The following is a 20,007-nucleotide window of genomic DNA, read 5'->3' as shown; positions in this document are numbered from 1 at the left end:
TTTCACATTCTGTCTCTCACAGTTGAAGTGTACCTCTGGTGCAAATTACTGACCTCTGTCATCATTTTAAGTGGGGGAACTTGCACAATCGGTGGCTGACTAAATACTTTTTTGCCCCACTGTATATATATATATATATATATATATATATATATAGATAGATAGATAGATAGATAGATAGACAGATATATATAGATATATATATATATATATAGATAGATAGATATGTACACATATGTGTGTGTGTGTTAAGTTAGGAAATGACATGACATCTTCATTGCTTTAGTTTGAAAGACACTCCTGGAATTTTAAAAAGTATTCTGATGTAATCTGTAGAGTTACATTATGAGCATCACAATACTTTTATTCAGTTCAGTTACACTTAAAATATATGAGTTGTATTGCTATGTCTGCATTCTTGTTCGTTTTCATACTTAATAATAAATAAATGTTTACTAGAAATACAAAATAATAACCCTATTTCAACAATTTTTGAGCATTTAATTAATAATAATAACTAGCCTGGCTGCAGGTGTATCATTAGATGTCAGTAGCAGTTGCTAAAAGGCAGGGTTTGTTTCTTTTGGACACAGACGGGGTTGCTGTATACTTCTATTTGTAGCCTAGTACTAACCTAGTTAGCTACTGGGTCCTGCTATACATTTACAGTTATGTGAGGGACACATAACTGTAAATGGGACAATGCACACTCTTTTTACCTATCAGCACATGACACATCCCCAATTTCAAAAAAGTGTATAAAATGTAAATAAACTATGCAATGATTTGATGTCTTGGTTAGTTATAGACCAATGTCCAATCTCCTTATCTGAAGCATTCTTGAAATAGTGGTAAAACAGCTACAGCAAGTAATCATTTGCCGGGCAATTATAAATATGAAGTTTAACTTGGGTTTCAAAATTACACAATACAGAAAAGGCATTGGTGAATGTGTTGATATGTAGATGTTAATGTAATTATAAGGTTTACCAGCAGGGGGCACTGTATTTAAGAAAGCTCATGAATGCCTCCAGGGGAGCACATAAAAGAAGCCTGGTCTGTGGTGTGACTGGATGAATGGTGTTAATAAAAGAAGTAGATGATCATGTTAATAAAATGTTTGGAGCGGTAGCTCGCAAGAGATAAGTGGATGCTGTGTTATTTTTAACAAGCGCTACGAAGACAACACAGTGAAGGATAAAAATCATCTGGCTTTTTCAGTGAGCACAGCACAGACACATAGGCTCTCTACAGAATGTATTGTATTTTTGAGCTCCAGTAACATTCAGAGAACACAAGCTTCAGTGGTTTTTAAATGTGTTACTGAAGGTATTCCCTTTCACCCCATCAGATACCACTGAGTGATAAGGGGATGAGGAAGTATTGCAAAAAATATTGCCGCTCAGACTCAGACCCAGCTCAGACTCCAAGGCTGTGGAGTTTGTTCTACTGACTGGCTCTTCCTGTTTTCATAGTTAGGAGGGAATATATCTGTGTAGCCACACCCTTACCTGTGTGCTGGCTGCGCCTAGTTTTCTTTGTGCACACTGAGAGACGCAGAGGCAGGGGATAGGGTTTCAATAGTGGGGCAATAGTCAGAAAGAAAATGTTTTAGTTCTTCTGCACAAATTTCTCACTGAGAATGACAGAACAGGAAACATGAAAAACACAGGACCAGAAGAAGGAGGTAGAGAAGGGGGAGGAGGCGACAACACAGACAATACCTGTGAAAACAAGAAGAGCCAGGTGGGTCAGCTTTCCTTAAAATTAGTGATGGGATTTCCGGCTCTTTTTAGAGATCCGGCTCTTTCGGCTCGGATCACTAAAAAGAGCCGGCTCTTTCGGCTCCGAACCGGTTCTTCAGGTTGTTTTGTTGCTTTAATTATTTAATCATTAACAATAATATAAAATTATGCAGAAAAGGAATTACTAATGTAAAAAAAAAGTGTTTTTATTTATAGATGTTTATATAGCCCCTAGAGACAAAGCACGTACAAACTCCAAAACACATTTCTAGCGTTTACTGAACTTCCAAAACAGAGCTACCCAGATCACTTAAATTACACAATTGAAAGCATGTGTATATTGTTACATAAGATAAGCACTCAAATAATTAAAAAAAAAAAAAAAGTTCATTTACCTGTTACTAACACACACCAAATCCGGTTGTTGATACTTCCTGGCTTGTGTAGCCACTAGATAACAAAAGCTCAACACTGCGCCCTAGCATCCTGGAGCACTTCTGTTGTCTTTTGTACGTGATTCTGAGTTTGTACGTGCTTCTGAGTTTTTACGTGTTTTGGAGTTTTTACGCGTTTTGGAGTTTGTACGTGTTTTGGAGTTTGTACATGCTTTGTCTCTAAGGGCCACCATAAATATACTTTATTTATTCACTCCACATAAAATGTAATAAATAAATATAATACAAAAAACAACTATTTACATTTTAAACTTTTAACTATTTAAATTTTCAGCTTTTTCCTTTTAAACAAATTTAACGTGAAACAACACAAAACACTGCAAACCACACCACAATTAAATATAAATTAAAATATTAAAACAAAAAGAAGATGCACATTCTCTGTCATATGGGCCTGCATGATTTCTGAATCCTTTATCATCTGCAACTGAAAATAGTGGATGATTACTATACCTGTTGTCCCTCGCTCTCTTTCTCTCTGGCTCTGTTCCTGTGCTACTGCGAGTGTAACTAACGCCCCTCCCCCCTCTGCCCAGCGCAAAGTACAGGCCGCGCACGGAGTTTAGCGGAAAAAAGGGCGAGAGAGAGGGTGAGAGAAAGGAAAAAAAAACAACCTCACGGCTCCCAATAAAGATCCGGCTCGAGTTGTTCACTTCAAAGACCCGGCTCTAAGAGCCATTTCGTTCGCGAACGACCCATCACTATTTAAAATCGTTCCAGCTGTTGTTGTGATATCATGGTGGCATGATATAGTTGGCAAAAAAATGACCTCAAAACCTCAAAATAGAACAACAAAAAACTCACAGTTACCTTAACCCATTTACCACGGCTGCCAACCCATTTTACATTTTCAGCTCAGTTTTTAAAACCTTACAATCTACCTACAGCCCAGCCCATTCGGCAGTAAATTAATGTGTAACCTCGTATTGTGGATAGGTTATCTCAGTTGTTCTCCAGACTTAAGTTTGATCCGTTTACAGGATCCTGCCATGCAATTGCATTTGTCCCTTGCCATTGGGAACCGTCGGGTTAACTTTTTTCGAGTGGAAAAAAGTTAGCGTTCATCTTCCAGCTTCGCTGTGCTGTGTTTATATCATGCTAACCATATCTCTGTAGCTAGCTACCACGTAGCACATTATTATATAGGGCTTTGGAGTTGACGTCACGCCACAGTGCATTGTGGGATCGCGGCGCCATGACAGAAGGCCACAAATCAAAACAAACACACTGTGTTGGAAGCAGGACTGTCAAAACCATGCTTAAAACCAACGCAAAAGACAAAGGGCTGTATTGCGACCGATGGCGCCCAGACGCCGAGAGACGGTACTTGGAAAAAATAGCGTGCATCGGTAGCCCAACTTCAATAACTCTACAAACGGCGCTACTGTTTAGTTTTCTGTCTTTATTTATGTCGAAAGTACGGAAGAGGATTAGGGCCACTGGAAAAAAAAAGTGGGCATGTCTTTTTTTTTTCTTCTTTTCCTGAATTCTGAGAAAAAAAGTCAGAATTCTGACTTTTTTCTCAGATTTGTTTTCCCAGTGGCCCTAATCCTCTTCCGTACGAAAGCTATAGCAGAGCTGTATGTTTTAATTTTTCAGAAATCCCTCAGTCAGAACGTGGTATATCATCTTTAGATGGAATCTAGCAGGCTAACTTCAAACTCCGTTAAATTCCATAAATTCTGTTATCAAGGATGCCTGGATGTTAGACCAAATTGTTACACCTGGTACAGCAACTACACTGATCATTTTATTTTATATATATGTATATATATATTTCTGTATATATTATATTATAATATATATTGAAAGCTGAGGTTATTCTGAACCGAAAAGCATTCACTTATAGTATGATTTCTGACCATTTTACAGACAAAATTACCAAATAAGTCCAGGTGCCCTGTATGACACATGGGTTAAAGGGTTAAAGTTGTTTTTTCTTTTTTATTGAGTTGAAGTTAAAACTGTACATGGAAGTTTCTCCGCTTGAAGTTCCAAGTAACGGCAGTGACCCACTGCCAAACGTCTTGGAAAAACCTGTCATGCAACATCTGTGCAAGCGTGCAACTGGTGGGAGTTAAACCCAGCTTTACAGTTTTTCTTAATCTCCTTCGTAACACAGCTAGATATAGATGTAGATATTTGTTTTTATTGATCAATGAGCATCAAGGGTCAATGATCCCTAATTCCCTAACCATTATTGATCACTGTTAAAAAAAAACTGCTTTCAGAGTTGGATCCCCAAAACCATCAAAAAAAGAGTGTGCAGCACCTTTGTAGAAGATTCTGTCAGGTACTGTGACCTCTGTCTTTTGATAGTGACATGTCTGTATTTTGAGTCAGCTCTCACAGTGATGTTTTTATCCCTCTACTTCTCTCAGTAATGGTACATTGTGTCAGTGTGGGGCTGCGAGAAATGACCATGCCTCTGTGGCTCTTGGAGACTATTTCAGCACTGCAATTGTGAACCACTGGGAAAGTGTGCAGCACTCCTCTGAACAACCAACTGATGCATTTGGAGAGGTGCAATTTGCAGGGGCCAGCAAGAGGCACAGCCATGTGGGTGGATTTCTTTTTCTTTTTTTTGCACAATTCTTTATCTCTAGAGCAGGGGTGGGCAACTCCAGGCGTCGAGAGCCGGTGTCCTGTTTTAGATAGCACCCTGGGTCAACACACCTGAATCAAATGATTAGATCATTAGCAGGCCTCTGAAGAACTTCAAGAAGTGTTGAGGAGATAATTTAGTCATTTAAATCAGCTGTGTTGGATCAAGGTCACATCTAAAACCTTCAGGTCACCGGCTCTCGATGCCTGGAGTTGGCCACCCCTGCTCTAGAGCCTTAAAGTATTTGAATATGTTTGCATGTTCTAAAAAGCAATACCTGTAAAGGTGATTGAAATAAATATCCAGACAAACCCTGAGTTGTGGTGTGCAAATGACCAAACACTGATCAGATGTCATATTTATTTGAGCATCCTTTGTTCATTACTTTTATTACTTTCATTACTTCTTAAATCCTGTGCATTGCTGACATGTGCTTGTTCCTCTTAATCTGTCAAATCTCTAAACTTAGTTTCTGCGTCTGTCATGGAGCACTGAGCCTTTTTTTGTGTACAACATATTGACAACCCATTGGGGTCTTCCTCCACCCAACCTGGTTGTTTCTGTTGTGGGTGGAAATAGCAGGACACAGATAAAGACCTGGGTACGGGAGATCCTCAGACAGGGACTGGTGAAAGCATCACAAAGCACAGGTAAAAACATTAGGCAAGGATAGATGAAAATCATCACATCAAATGCTACTATGACAGTCTTCCTGACAAACTCATGTGTGATGTTCACCGTGTGTCTAGAATATGTGTGTGCTGTTTGCTTAGCAGAAGCTGTCATAATTTTCTCAATGACATTTAAAAAAAATAAAAAACAATCTAAAAATGTGTCTTCAGTGAACTTCCTTTATTTTTAAGACTATAAAACTATATAGGCTGTCTTGATATAGTCATACATTGAAGTACCAACTATTCAGTTCAATTCAATTTCATTTAGATAGTGCCAAATCACAACAACTGGATTTAATAGGAAGCCAATGAAGAGAAGCCAATAAAGGAGAATTATGAGCTTGTTTTTTTTTTTTGAATGATGGTTCATGTTTTTATTTTGCCTCTTGTTGTTCTATGTTTTAAACATTTACAATAGAGTTCAGAACAACACAACCAGAGACTTCAGATGCAGGGCCATGAATACTAGCACAGTGGCAGGTCTAATAAAAATTAACACTGTCAGTCCCTCTCTCAAAACAGTAGACATATCTATCTAACAAATGATGCTGCCAGGTCTTTCTTGAACATACTCATGGTGGTTTGAGGGTGAAAAAATGTAGTCTCAGAAGGTCAGTCGCTATGCTAACAACTTCAGCTGTAGTTCAAACATGCTTATGTTTACAGAATAAGGATATATCAACATCAAGCCTCAAAATACGTAAAAGGTGGATGAAGGTTTTGAAATAAACAAGGCCAAGTCCTGATCTTTACCTGACATGGTCAAATAATAGAAATGAAACTCAGCAGCAGAATTTAACTTTGGAAAAGAGCATCCAAGATTACCAACACCAAGTGGAGTGGCCAAAATCCTGTAATAATAAAGAACGGGCATCAGTCAGTGCAGACCTGACCAAAATTGTGGGAAAACTCAGAATAACAGTGGAGAAGAAACTAGATAGATAGGGTGATCTGATCTGATCTACTCTTATCGAGCACAAAGTTTAGGACAAAACAGCCAAGAAAAAAGAAAACATCGGTCACCCCCAATGGACGTCCATGGTTGCTATGTAAAAAACATTTCTCTGAAAATAAATGAAACTGGTCTGGACAAAGTGAATCCTCCCAAAAACATTGCAACATGTAGGGGGTGTGATGATATCCAAGGGAAAAGATGCCTCAAACATTCTCAACAGTCTGACTGACATGTCAGTGCAGAAGGCCGGTGTACCAGGGTTTTTGGGGATGATTAGAACACACATAGACCAAGTCTGATCGTATAGCATCAAACCCAGTCTGCTAAAAGGGAAGGAAAAGACCTCCATGTCTTCTTCCTGGACCTAGCCAGTGCTTTTCATTCTGTCCCCCATTTGTTACTTAAACTAGAGTAACCAGCTGAAGGAGGAAATGATGAAAGGGCTTACCACTATCAGAATGACTTCTCTTTATTATATCTTTGACCCCAAATCCAAGCAGTGACTAATGCTTTCTCACACCAATTTTTAATCTGTTCCACCCAGGTGCATGGATATTAACTACAGGTCTGCGCGAAAGGCTTGGTCGGTGTGTTGGACAGGCAGTGAGAGATCATGCAGCTGCGGCATCTTCAGTCTCTCTCAATAAGGTGGTAGCGTTGGGGATTGCTCCGTGGGGCATAGTGGAAAAACGAGAGCAGCTGGTCAACCCTCAGGTAGTACAGTTTACACATTTCTCAAAGCATTAAGAATATCATGTTAACTTTTACTATACAATCTTTTACTGTAAATCTTGCTTAAAGATTTGATTATATTTGTCTTTTTGAATGTTTTAATATTAGCTGTCCAGAATCATATAATGCTTATATTTCATGGGCACTAATTTCAAATTAATAAGACTATGTGGACCTAATCTTTGAGTGCTCAAGGTGAGGTAAATGTATGCTAATTGTGATTCATTTGGATAATCTTGGGACCAAACTTTGCATCTCCAATAAAAACACACCAAAAGGATGTGCAAGTTTCAGGCCTTTAAGACACCGTGGGAACTGATCAAGGCCAGGAAGAAACACTGGAATAACTGGTTTTCTTCTTTTGCAGGGAAGCTTTCCTGCAAGGTACTATGTCCAAAACATATCACGGGACTCCTGCTCACTGGACAACAACTACCAGGCCTTCCTGCTGGTGGATGATGGGAGTGTGGGCCGCAGAGGAGGAGAGATGGGTTTCAGAGCCAGACTGGAGGAATACATTTCCCATCAGCGCACAGGCATATTAGGTGAGAGATGGCACTATAAAATAAAATATTATATTAAGAATTATAATACTTATTTTGAGAGTGGTTGACTATTTATGAGCCTATCCTAGTTACTGTACAGGGCGTAACAGGTACACCCTGTACAGGTCACCAGTCTGTCACAAGGGCAGGACTACCACAAAGAGAACAATTTGGACTCACATTCACACTTTTGGGCAATTTCAAATCACCAGTTAACCTAACCCCACTAACTGCATGTCTTTGGACTGTGAAAGGAAACTGGAGCACCTAGAGAGAACCCATGCAAACATACAAGGTTCCAGTCAGATGGTGGATTCAAACACAGGACCTTCTTACTTTAACGCAACATTGCTAACCACTATGTTGCCAATGTTTAACCAAGTAAAAAAAAAAATCACAGGGTGCGCCATCTGTATCTTTGTTAGTTGCTGTGCCACTCTCATTAAGTTAGTAAAAACATTTTACCAAGATTGGAACGTGTTAAAAATTGTTGTATCTTTTTAAAGGAAGTGGCAGCATTGACATCCCTGTTGTTTGTATGCTGATATCAGGGGATGCAGACATGCTAAAGGTACAGTCTCTGCTTTATATGTTGATTGATAATCACAAAAAATGTTGAGACCTGATATTCAAATTGTGTAAATATTTCGTTCATGGTTTTTGTAACGCCTGTCAGAGAATGGATCTCTCTTTAAAAAGCTGCATCCCCTGGCTGGTTGTGGCTGGCTCAGGAGGCTTGGCTGATTTCCTGAGTGATGTCTTGGAGAACCTGTCTTCAGCTCCAGCTGTGCCGTCCTCTGGTGAAGGCAACAGTGAGGCGGGTCCCAGCGTGGATCTTAAAGACAGAGTGGCAGAACAGTTTAAGAAGCATTTTCCTTCGGAAGTACAAACCGACAAACTAGTTGAACAGGTGAGTGCTGAGGCTTTTACTTTGCAAGAGTTGGAGGAAAGATTTTCGGTAGCACTTTGTATTACACCTTGTTAATAACTATTACATATATTATAAGTAATAACCACTTAATATCCAAGTAATATCATGGTAGCAACTGTGGTTACAGTTGAGTAATAGTTCCCTGAAATTTATATGAAAGCATAATAAACATAATAAATAACTGTGCCGTGAAAGAGGGTCTTCTAAACTTTTCTGCAAATCTAATGTATTCATATGTATTACTCTTTTAAACGTAATTATTGACATTTTGCACAAGTGTTTCCAGTTCATTTCGGACTTCCTGATGCTTGTTTTATTCAGCTATTATGACCATGGTATTAAAATGCCGCTTATTACATAGAAACTGCCACAGGTGTTTTCTGGTAGTCATTACTATTCTTAAGGTTGTTTTAAAAGGTTATTAACTGGCTACTACAGGGTTCATTCGGGTGCTTGAAATCTTTACAATGCTTGAATTTTAATATTGTCTTTTCAGGGTTTGAAAGTGCTTGAATTTCAGATGTGGTGCTTAAAATTGCTTGAACGTGTAACTGTATTTTGCTGTATCTGAATAGTTTTCTTATCAGATAGCGAAATAGAATGAGTAAAATTAACATGCCTGGAGGTTGCCGTTTTAACGAGTATTTGATGGAAAATGACAATGGTTGAGTTTGCATTCTCGAGTCACATGATAGCTGAGTCCTCGTAAGCAATTTTCGAGTACGTGTACGTTACACATGTTAATTTTTAAATTGATTTTTATTATTTTGCTAGCTATCAAACGCGCTGGTGAAATGATTGAAATGCACTGAGTGTGATGCAATACTGCAGCGCTAATATAGCATTTAGTTATGACATGGTGATTTATGGAATATGGTGTGAACTTAGCTAATATTACTTAGTATGGAGTTACTTCCCTCAAGACAAAGCTTTAAATGTTAGCCTGATACATAACTAGCCAACTTAAGGCTTAAAAGCGAAGTTATCACCAAGTAAATAGAATATTGTTTATATTTCTGTGTATTGGTGCAGCTTTTTCAGGTATTAACTCGGTGCCTTTGGCAACACCTAGGGGGAATAATGGTAATATTATCCATTTGGGCACAAAGAATAGACAAATTTTTTGTTCTTCGGCTTTCATTCAAAATCTGTTTATCGTGAGCACCTACACAATAAACACCTTAAACATTGTAAATGGCTTCAAGCTCACACTGAGGCCTGTAGGGGACTATCAGCCACTGAGACATGAGACACATTTATGTGTTTTTGTATATAAATGTTTCACATAAGAAAGAAGCATCAATATCTGTTGAGAAGACTTAATAATTTGGGCTTGCTGTGTATTATTTTTGTGGTGTTTAGTGCAGTTTTCTTGTTTTGTGGTTTTTTTTTTCAACAGTAGGTGAATATCTCTAACAAGTTGATTTGTTTACATTTGCACATCTTAATTTTTAAGTAAAATGTGTGTTTTGAGTTTATACACTGCATTCATATTAGTCAACCTGTTTTAACAAGGGAAGAATAAAGGTGTTTAAGTCAACCTAGGGTGATTTGTTTTTATTTTCACACGGTCTTACTGAGATGATGCGAAGTGAAACATGTTTTTGGTAATGTGCTGGTAAAGCTTGAAAATGGAACTTGAAAGTGCTTAAAAAGACCTTGAATTTGACCCTGAAAAAGACGTATGAATCCGGCTATTAATATGTTATTAAATAGAAACAGACAGCTACCAGCAATATTGACAGGTAATTATTAGACTTCTTTACGTTAGCTTTATTATGTTATTAATGTGTTATTAAATAAAAACAGACAGCTTTGCATTTTGCAGCTCTGTTTTCTGCTTATTCTTCAGAAACTACCAGATATATTGCCAGGTAATGACCACACGTCTTGAAGTTAGTTTTAATAGGTTATTTATATGTTATTAAATAGAAACAGGCAGTTTTGCATTTTGCAGCTCTGTTTCCTGATCCACTACCAGAGGTAATAACAGAACTGAGCCACTTACCAAGCAGCTCATATAATGATGTCAATAATTGTATAACCTCAATCTAAATTGCAATAGTGTAAGTATAGTTGTGCTGAAAATAGATAAATCTACTATTGTTGAATGTGAATCAAAAAAGTGACATCATAGGTGAAAATAAAGGAACTGTGGACAAAGTGGAGCAAAAAGACTCTCCTGAATGGGTTTAGAGCAGCGGTCCCCAACCCCCGGGCCTCGGACTGGTACCGGTCCGAGGCCCGGGGGTTGGGGACCGCTGGTTTAGAGCATGAAGAAAAGTGTGTTTTTATAAAAGTTCTAAAAATTGTTTGCTTTCAATCAAACATGAATAAAAACAATAAAATCATACCCCAGTATGACCAGGGAAGAATACAAAAATAGAATAAATATCAAAACTTGTATTTAAAAAATCCAGAGCTGTTTGCCAACTGAAGAAGCAAAATCTCCCCAAGCTCACAGCTTGCCAAAAAAGCATAAAAAGTATAATAAATCCTAGTCCAATCCTAAAGTCTGGTTAAAAGTTGCAATGGGCAGGCAGCATTATCACACATGAAGAAATCTCTACCGTTTCACTCTCCAGGTGCTGAACTCTGGAGGTAACCCATATTGGCATGTGTGTTAGTTATTTATGGTTAGATTTTTTTGTTTGTTTGTCTGTTTTGCTCTGCTCTGCTTTGAAAACATTAGCCAGAAAAGTTACAGAGAGTGCATAAAACTGACTGACATGAGAGATGCTTTCAAGCAGGTGCTATAACATCTGTGGAATGTACTTCATCTCCTACATCTTGTCCCTGTCATCTTGCAACTGTTGTCCAACATTCCTGTTTCCTTTTCCCCGTCTTCTATTTCCAGGCTTTTAGCATTTACCAGAATAGAGGTTTGATTACGGTGTACCACGGAGAGCATGAGAGTCCAAATGACTTTGACACTGTCCTGCTTAAAACACTTGTGGGAGGTATGTATAAGTAGACCGTCATAACAGCTGCAACCCCTTTTTATCCTTAATTTAATTTTTTTGTATTTGTCTTTTTTAGCAAGTAAGCAGCGCGCATTAGTTGAGGCAAACCCTTATAGTGATGAGCTGAAGTTAGCAGTAACGTGGAACAGGGTTGACATTGCAAAGAGTGAACTCTTCAATGGCGACATCCAGTGGAAGGTGAGGAGGGGAACAGATGTGTAATATCAAGTTTGACAGATAAGTCAGTTTAAATGTGATTATTTGGCATTATAAATATTGACTTGCCTTAAAACATGATCTCCTTCCTCCAATTAAACAGTACGAAGATTTGGAAGACTCAATGACAGATGCGCTGATCAATGACAAGCCCCAGTTTGTTCGGCTTTTCACTGAAAATGGTTTGAACATTGTGGACTACTTAACCTATGGCAAGCTTGAAAGCCTTTATCGCTCTGTGCCAGATGGGACCTTGCTCTATCAGCTACTACAGCACTGCCTAGAGGAACGGCTGGGAAATATTGCATCTGCACAACCATCATCAGAACAACAGAGTTCATCCTCAAAAGTGGCGGAAGATAACAGTCAGAGCAGACCAAGGAGGGAGTTTACCCTGTTTGAGGTGAGTTTTCTAATCTAATACGAGGTTATGCTGAAGCAGATCCAGAAAGAATGTGAAACAATTCCAAAAACATATCCTTGTGCTTACTATTCCATCCACCTGTTTCCTCAGGTGTCAGGGGTCCTGAAACACTTAATGGGTGATGCCTGCCAGCCTTTCTACTATAAAGCTTTAGGCTTACAGTCATCTTCATTCAAAAGGACAGCCATGAAGGTATTCTGAACGTTTTAGAAGAAGCAGGCAGTGTACTTGTGGTGACAGTATCTCTCTTTTCCATTTGACCTGATAATAGGTATTCTTTTTTTTATTCATCCCAGCGTGCCACTAAGGTTCTGCATGGAGGTTCCAAATATCACCAGCAGCGCTGCCCCCATCCCTGGGCTTCACTCTTCCTCTGGGCTGTACTGCAGAACCGCAGTGAGATGGCCCTTTTCTTCTGGGAGATGGTATAGGCTCTGAGACAAACTTCAAGAAGTATTTTCCTTGGGGGGGGGGGGGGGGGGGGGGGGGGATCATTTTTGAGCCCCCTGCTGAAGTTGTAAATTTGCTCACTTCCCAAAAAAATTAACAGTCTTTACTTTTTAGGGTACCGCATTTTTGGTGCTAAAAGGCGCACTTACAATCCCTTAATTTTCTCAAAAATCGGTAGTGTGCCCTGTAATCCACTGCGCCTTATGTATGAATTCTGGTTGTTCTTACTGACCTTGAACCAATTTTATGTGGCACACAGTGCTCAAAAATCTGTCAAAAATGTTTTAGTGCGACTTAATGGATTGTCAGAACATTACGGCTACTGTAGTCAGGAGCCTCGTGGAGTAATCTGGGTTCAAACTCCGCTTCAGGTCCCAAAGTCAAACAAACACTGCAGCATCACTGAGAGTTAAAAACTGTCTAAATTCTTTCATGTTTAATAAAATTATCAGTGTTGCTGCTTTAACAATTAAGTTTAACATTCAGACATCCATTAAAGCAGAAATTATTAAATTTAACGGAGTTAGCAATTAGCAGGAGGTTAGCTCGCTAGTTTCCACCTAAACATTATATACCATGTTCTGACTTAGACAGCTATGTTAGCATAACATAAACCCAGCGAAGCTGGAGGAAGAACGCTAACTTTTTTCCACTCGATAAAAGTTAACATGAGGGTTCACGATGGCTAGGGACAAATGCAATCACATGGCAGGATGCTGTAAATGGACCAAACTTCAGGCAGGAGAACAACTGAGATAATCCATCCACAAGCTAGTTATCAATATACTGCTGCATGGGCTGGGCTGTAATTAGATCTTGAGGTTTTAAAAACTGAGCTTTAAAATTATTAGCGGTAATAAAATAAAATTTGTTCCGAACCTTCGGGAACCCTAACGTTAACTTTTATTGAGTGGAAAAAAGTTAGCCAACTTCACTGTTTATATATACTAACATAGCTGTGTCGCTAGCGTTCACGTAGCACATCATTATATATAGCTAGCCAAACTTCAGAAACCCTACAAATATCACTGGTGTTTACTTTCCTGTCTTCATTTATGTCGGAAATGATAACAGAGATGTACGTCTTAATTTGTTTCAGAAATCCCTCAGTCAGAACCTCGTATATTATATTTAGATGGAAACTAGCGAGCTAACTTCTAACTCCATTAAATTTCATAAATTATGTTTTTGTGGATGCCTGGATGTTAAACTTAATTGTTACACCTGGTAAAGCAACACTGATCATTCTATTAAAGATGAAAGGATTTAGACAGTTTTTAACTCTCAGTGATGCCGCAGTGATCGTTGGACTTAGGGACCTGCAACAGAGTTTGGGACCAGGCACGTCTAATGACGTCAGACTTAAAGACTGGATAGTAACACCTGTTGGTGCCATTATTTTTTTTAAAAAAAACAAAGAAACAAAATGGTTGGTCTGTGTCCTTGGTCTGTGGCTCCATGCAAAATCTACCCTATGGGTTGAAGATGATCATGAAAAGCCTAAAACTACACAGGAGGAGCTTGTTAATAATGTGAAGCCAGTTCGGATTACAATCACCAATAACACTATTGAAAAGATGCTAGGCTATTATGGATTGAACTCTTGCAGCACCTGGAAGGTTCCAGCTCAATAAGGTGCTGTGTAGACCTATATTAATTGACCAGGGAACATCTAAATGATTCAGAGAAGGCTTGGAAGAAAGTGCTGCGGTCAGATAAAACCAAAAGCCATCTGATTTGAGCTTTGTTTCGAGGAAGAAAAATGCTGTTTATTGCCCAAAGAACACCATAATTACTAGTGGTTTAACGGATCACGGTTGATCCGAAAACCGAACCGATCCCACTCCACGGTTCGGTACGCACGTGATCCGAAGATTCAAAAAAGAAAAGACAAGTATGTGTATGGTGGCGTGGTGGGTCTATCAATCAGTAGTTATGGCCAGTGCTAGCGGTCCAAGTGGAGGAGTTTGCAGCATTTAAGCAGCCCTTTGCTTCCCAATCCGACCGGGCTAAAGCTATTACAAAAGCTATTGGGGTGTTTAGCTGCAGATGGGAGGCCGTATTCTGTTGTGCAAAACAAGGGGTTTAAACTGTGATGAACGTGTTGATCCACGCTATGATATCCCGTTGCGCGTCCACTTCAGTGTGACAAGATCGTTCCAAGCATGTATGAGCAGGAAAAGTTTAAAGTTATGGCTGAACTGTCCCAGGCATCTTCTGTTGCCCTAACTACAAATGGGTGGACCTCCAGGGCAACGGAAAGCCACGTGACCGTGACCGCTTGTTATATCACAGCGGAGTGGTAGATACAAAGCCCTGTACTGCCCTATAGATTACATTAGATTAGATGAAACTTTATTTATCCCTCGGGTGGATTCCTCCGGGAAATTCAGTTTCCAGTAGCACAGCACCGACAGAAGTTGCAGAATATGAGCAGAAATATACCATATATACACATATATAAATACAGAGTATACAAAAGGGATAAATAGAATAAATAGGAATAAGAATACAAGGGAGCGGCATATTTCAAGTATTGTGAGTCTATTACACCGTTGGATATTAACAAAAACTATTGCACAGTGAAAAGGCACTACAGCTTGCTAGTTCCCCCCTCCTTTGTCCCCGTTTCCCCTCCCTCTCCCCTCCAGCGAGTAGTTAAACAGTTTAATGGTGTGTGGGACAAAGGACTTTTTAAGTCTGCTGGTCCTTGACTTTGGGAGAAGCAACCTCTCACTGAACAGACTCCTCTGGTTGTTTATGTCTGTGTGCAGAGGACGGAGAGGATGCCCAGCATGGTCCACAATGTCCATATTGCACCTTAATTTATTTTTATATAAGTGCGTGGAATGAGTCTTCTGTTGAATGTTTTTTAACAGGCAAAAAGTACTTGAATAAGTAAATGGTGAGTCGAATTTTTGTCTTTTTTTTTTCTATTTTTGCTGATCCGAAAATTGATCTGATCCGTGACTTAAAACCGTGATTCTATCCGAACCGTGAGATTTTTGATCCGTTGCACCACTAATAACCACAGTCGAGCAGAGAGGAGGAAACATTATGCTTTGAGGCTGTTTTGGGGCCCTAAATGACCTCCAGCTGACCACAAACTTCACGAGGGTGGCTCCAACATACTCCAGCACTCTTGGTTGGCAACATGGCTTTTGCCATAGAATACCACTGGTGCCCTGCTTTTCACAGATGAGAGCAGGTGGTCTAAGGAGTCATATTTATGGAGGGATGCACAAACCTCTACAGGCTAGGCAGTAGGGTTGGGCGTTATGTAAAAAATTTCCAACCTACAGTTGTCAATCAAATAATCGACAGTGTGCAATATATTCGCGCATGCACAGACTTTTTGATGGGCGGAGCAATGTAATCATGCACGGACTGATTTGCGTGATTACAACACAGAAGAAGTCCAAACATGGACAAACTAATTGCTAAAAAAAATATAAAGTTGCCAATTTGGGATTTCTTTGGCTTGACTCTGGATGAAAGAAGTAAACCTAAGGATGTAACCAAAGCGATGTGTTGCTTGTGCAGACATAGTGCGAGCAAAGGACTCAAATACAACTAACTTGCATGAGCATGTACGTGTCCACCATCCAAATGTTTTTTTTTTTTTTCTGAACATTGGCTACTGCTTTTCTTTTGGTTATGAGTTTGAGTAAATGAATCTCTGAATTGGGGCGCACACTAAGGAAGATGCATTTGCTCGCAGATGAAAGAGGGGGCTGTTAAAACAGCGCTATTATTATTATATTTTTCTGTTGACTGCTTCCATTAGCTCCATCATTGTTAGCAAACTTACTCATGGGCAAATAAATAAATAAATCGCCCTTGTAAAAACGATCTGAGCCATCATCGTTAGTCGATATATTCAGCACTTACTGCACTTACTACCTTTTAGGACTGCCACAAATGATTATTTTGATAGTCGACTAGTCACCGATTATTTTTGCGATTAGTCGACTAATCAGATCATGCATTCATTGGACGTGAAACGTACAGCTTATTGCAACAACATGCATCTGCTCTTATATAACTATCATTAGCTCACAGCTTGAAGTTTTATGGTATGTGCTAACTAAAAATAAAGACAAGTTGATAATTTCTTAAATTTTAATGAAATTTGCAGATTCTCTTGGTGGCGTTTAATAAACTCAGACGTCTGCTCCCTAAATATAACAGGACATTGGAGTAAATTCACGACCATCTCATACTTCTGTTTAATCAGTTCTCTGTTTGATGTTTATTCAGCTGTGTGAAAACTATAACTTAACTAATCTCAGCCAAACCGATTTACTCAGGAACAAATAAAACACTGAAAAAAGCCAAACAATAACATTTTTAAATTATCTAAGTGACTTATATATCATGTTTAACCTGAGTAGCCAAAGATCGCGGGGGTCTGAAAACGATTTGCCAAGACTTCGCTGTTCTCACCGGCTCTAGTGAGCCTTGAACCCCGGCTAGCTATCAAGCTGGTGGGTAACAGACGTCTCTGAAAACGTCGGAGCACTTTTGCAAATATGTGATGTCTTGATAAACTGAGCAGATATTTGAAGTTTGCACATTCTCGGACTGAAAATATCTTAAAAGTTTATTTTGTGACCCAGAAAGAATAATTAGGGTAATATTTAAACTAAGTAGCTGCCGCCATTGTTGGAAACTGGGCCGCGCTATGAATTCTGGGATATGCTGGCCATGAAGGATACACCTGACCTGATTCCCTTCCGCTACAGATCGGGTAGTGACACCTTCAAATCTGGGGAAATGAAGGACACATTTTTCGGCCGCATTTGGAAGCGTCTTTGAATTTGGACAGCCTTCATCACACCGCTGTAACGTAATCGTAAGCCTACAAATGCGGCCTCTGAAGGATGTGGACCCTGAATTTGGACACAGCTACGATCTTGGGGACTGCTTCTTCTTCTTCTTCTTTGGGGTGTAACGGCAGCTTACACTCTTGAATCCTACTTATTTCTGCGTCTTTCAGGATCTTGCAAAGCTTCAAACGACGCGTTGACTATTTAATAAGTCGTCAACGATTTTGATAGTTGGCGTAATCATGACTAGTCGACTAATCGTGGCAGCCCTACTACCTTTAGGTATCGGGATGATATCCTTGGACTCATTATCAGATGTTATGCTGGTGCAGTGGATAATATGGTGATTATAAACTGGCAGTTACTCGAGGATGAAGGAATTGATACCACTGAGTGGTCCCCATGCTAACCTAGGATCCTGTCTCCCTGGACACATTTTCTTTAAATTCAGTTAATCATTTTAATTTCCATCAAACATTTTGGCATCCTTTCATTCCTAACACATTACTCAGTCCACATCAATACAGATATGATTTTTTCCCTGTTGAAATCTAATGAGTTTTCAAAGTGTTCCTCTAAGAAAATATATAATTGATTGCTTTCCAGGCAGGTGAGGCAGTCCTGAGTGCTCTTGGTGGCTGTAAGATACTCAGAGAACTGTCCAAACGGGAGGATGAGACTGAAACCAAACTCTCCATGAAAGAACTGGCCCAGAAGTTTGAGAACCTGGCTCATGGTGAGACAATAACTACAACTGTCTGCTACTGTTGATGCTATAATAATTAGATATTTAAAAACCATTTCACAAAGAGCCCTTTGAATTTTCCTTTTAACAGCTTAGGTTTGTTATTATTTTGTTACATATCTAACTCTTTGTCATGTGTCTTGTGTCCACTTTACCTCAGATATTTTCAGCTCTTGCTATCGCAGTGATGAAAACCGCTCTTTCAGCCTGCTGATTAGAAAGTCTCCTGTCTGGGGTCACAGCACCTGTCTTCAGATGGGTGTGAGTGCTGATGCACGGCGTTTCTTCAGTAATGATGGTGTACAGGTGTGTCATATCTTTAATTCATGTTGTTGTCATGATTTCAAATAGCAGATGAGTTTTACAAAGGAATTATAGCATGATATTTGTAAAATAACACAACACTTCATGTTGAGCCGGTGAACTGCTGTTGATGGACAAGGACTGCTTTTCTGTGCTCTTCCAGTCTCTGCTGTCCCAGATCTGGTGGGGTGATATGAAGAGGAACACAGAGATCTGGAAGCTTCTGCTCGCGTTCTTCTGCCCCATCCTCTGCTACACCACCCTCATCTCTTTCAGGTAAAATTTTTAATTTAAGGTTTGTAAGTTATTTTTTAATATTTTTTTAAACATTTGCCACTTTTTTCCCCGCAGGAATCAATACGATCAGCAAGAGGAGGAGAGGATGCTTTTTGAGGATGAGCTGGACACTGACAGTCTCTATGGGACCACTGTCTTCTCTTTCTCTGACATCAAGCAACGGTAATATTTCTATCTGCACTCTTCAGTATTAATCTGTAAAACATCAGTTTGTTATTTATTTGCATTAGTCTACTTTTACTTTTACTTTAAAATGTTTTTTTAATATCTCAGTGAAGTTGACTCAGAAGGTCAAAAGAGTGATGCCATTAAAGGTGAGTCCTGTTTAAAGAGTCATCTGATTCTTGCTGCAGATGCTGTCATTTTTAGTCACCTGCTTATCTGTGTTTCTAATCTTTGATACAGGCGTACCCCAACGACCACCACAGCGTCCATTCATAGTGTCACGCTGGCGTCAGTTCTGGTTTGCACCGGTCACCTCTTTTCTGGGCAACGTCCTGATGTACTTCCTGTTTCTCTTGCTTTTCGCCTACGTGTTGTTGGTGGATTTCAAGCCTCCACCCCCCTCAGGTCCAGCTGCCACTGAGTGTGTGTTGTACTTCTGGGTATTTACCCTCGTTTGTGAGGAGATCCGACAGGTGAGTGAAGAGAAACATCTTACTTAGAACTTACTTTCTTACTTTGTTTGCCAAAATGTTTAACTGTATAAAATGTGAAGTGAACAACTGAATGCAGCAATATGCACTTAATTGAAATCTTTTTTTTAATTGCACATAGTAGAAAGAGACAATATGTGTGTCATTGGAACACAAGCATTAAATTGAAGATGGACACAAAAATAAATAAACAAAATTAATAAGCTTCAAGGTGCATGTATAGGCAGGTACATAAACACTATTATCATACTAAAGTATGTTGATAGTTTTTATTATTGTAGTTTTTGTTTTCTGACGATCTGTTAAGTATATATTTTTTTCGTCTTCTTCAAGACGCTTTTTTTGGGGACGACCTGGAGTCAAAGTTTCAGACTCTACATTCAGGATGTGTGGAATAAATGTGACCTCACTGCCATCAGCCTGTTCATTGTCGGACTGATTTGCAGGTATGGACAAGATATAAAAATGATATCTTAATCTTA

General features: G+C 39.2%; 1 protein-coding gene and 1 long non-coding RNA gene across 4 annotated transcripts in view; one reads left to right on the top strand and one right to left on the bottom strand.

The window, feature by feature from the left end:
* LOC146512813 (uncharacterized) overlaps positions 1–20,007 on the bottom strand; it is a 149,713-nt gene that overhangs the window by 60,265 nt on the left and 69,441 nt on the right. The window lies entirely within an intron of this gene.
* LOC146512812 (transient receptor potential cation channel subfamily M member 4-like) overlaps positions 137–20,007 on the top strand; it is a 97,226-nt gene continuing 77,355 nt past the window's right edge. For all 3 annotated transcript variants that reach the window (XM_085170780.1, XM_085170778.1, XM_085170779.1), the window contains exons 1-20: positions 137–1,746; positions 4,432–4,493; positions 4,582–4,759; positions 5,275–5,455; positions 6,979–7,148; positions 7,534–7,711; positions 8,218–8,282; positions 8,388–8,621; positions 11,500–11,602; positions 11,682–11,803; positions 11,925–12,224; positions 12,336–12,437; positions 12,542–12,670; positions 18,131–18,260; positions 18,430–18,575; positions 18,736–18,848; positions 18,924–19,031; positions 19,143–19,183; positions 19,275–19,507; positions 19,859–19,971. In XM_085170780.1, the coding sequence (XP_085026906.1) occupies positions 1,660–1,746; positions 4,432–4,493; positions 4,582–4,759; positions 5,275–5,455; positions 6,979–7,148; positions 7,534–7,711; positions 8,218–8,282; positions 8,388–8,621; positions 11,500–11,602; positions 11,682–11,803; positions 11,925–12,224; positions 12,336–12,437; positions 12,542–12,670; positions 18,131–18,260; positions 18,430–18,575; positions 18,736–18,848; positions 18,924–19,031; positions 19,143–19,183; positions 19,275–19,507; positions 19,859–19,971 (2,795 nt within the window). In that variant the 5' untranslated portion in view covers positions 137–1,659. The remainder of the gene's footprint in view (positions 1,747–4,431; positions 4,494–4,581; positions 4,760–5,274; positions 5,456–6,978; positions 7,149–7,533; positions 7,712–8,217; positions 8,283–8,387; positions 8,622–11,499; positions 11,603–11,681; positions 11,804–11,924; positions 12,225–12,335; positions 12,438–12,541; positions 12,671–18,130; positions 18,261–18,429; positions 18,576–18,735; positions 18,849–18,923; positions 19,032–19,142; positions 19,184–19,274; positions 19,508–19,858; positions 19,972–20,007) is intronic.

The sequence above is a fragment of the Neolamprologus multifasciatus genome, chromosome 8 (assembly GCF_963576455.1).
Source record: "Neolamprologus multifasciatus chromosome 8, fNeoMul1.2, whole genome shotgun sequence".
In the NCBI taxonomy this organism is placed as follows: domain Eukaryota; kingdom Metazoa; phylum Chordata; class Actinopteri; order Cichliformes; family Cichlidae; genus Neolamprologus; species Neolamprologus multifasciatus.
Note: the sequence above shows the minus strand (reverse complement) of the source record. Positions and strands in the feature narration are given on the sequence as shown.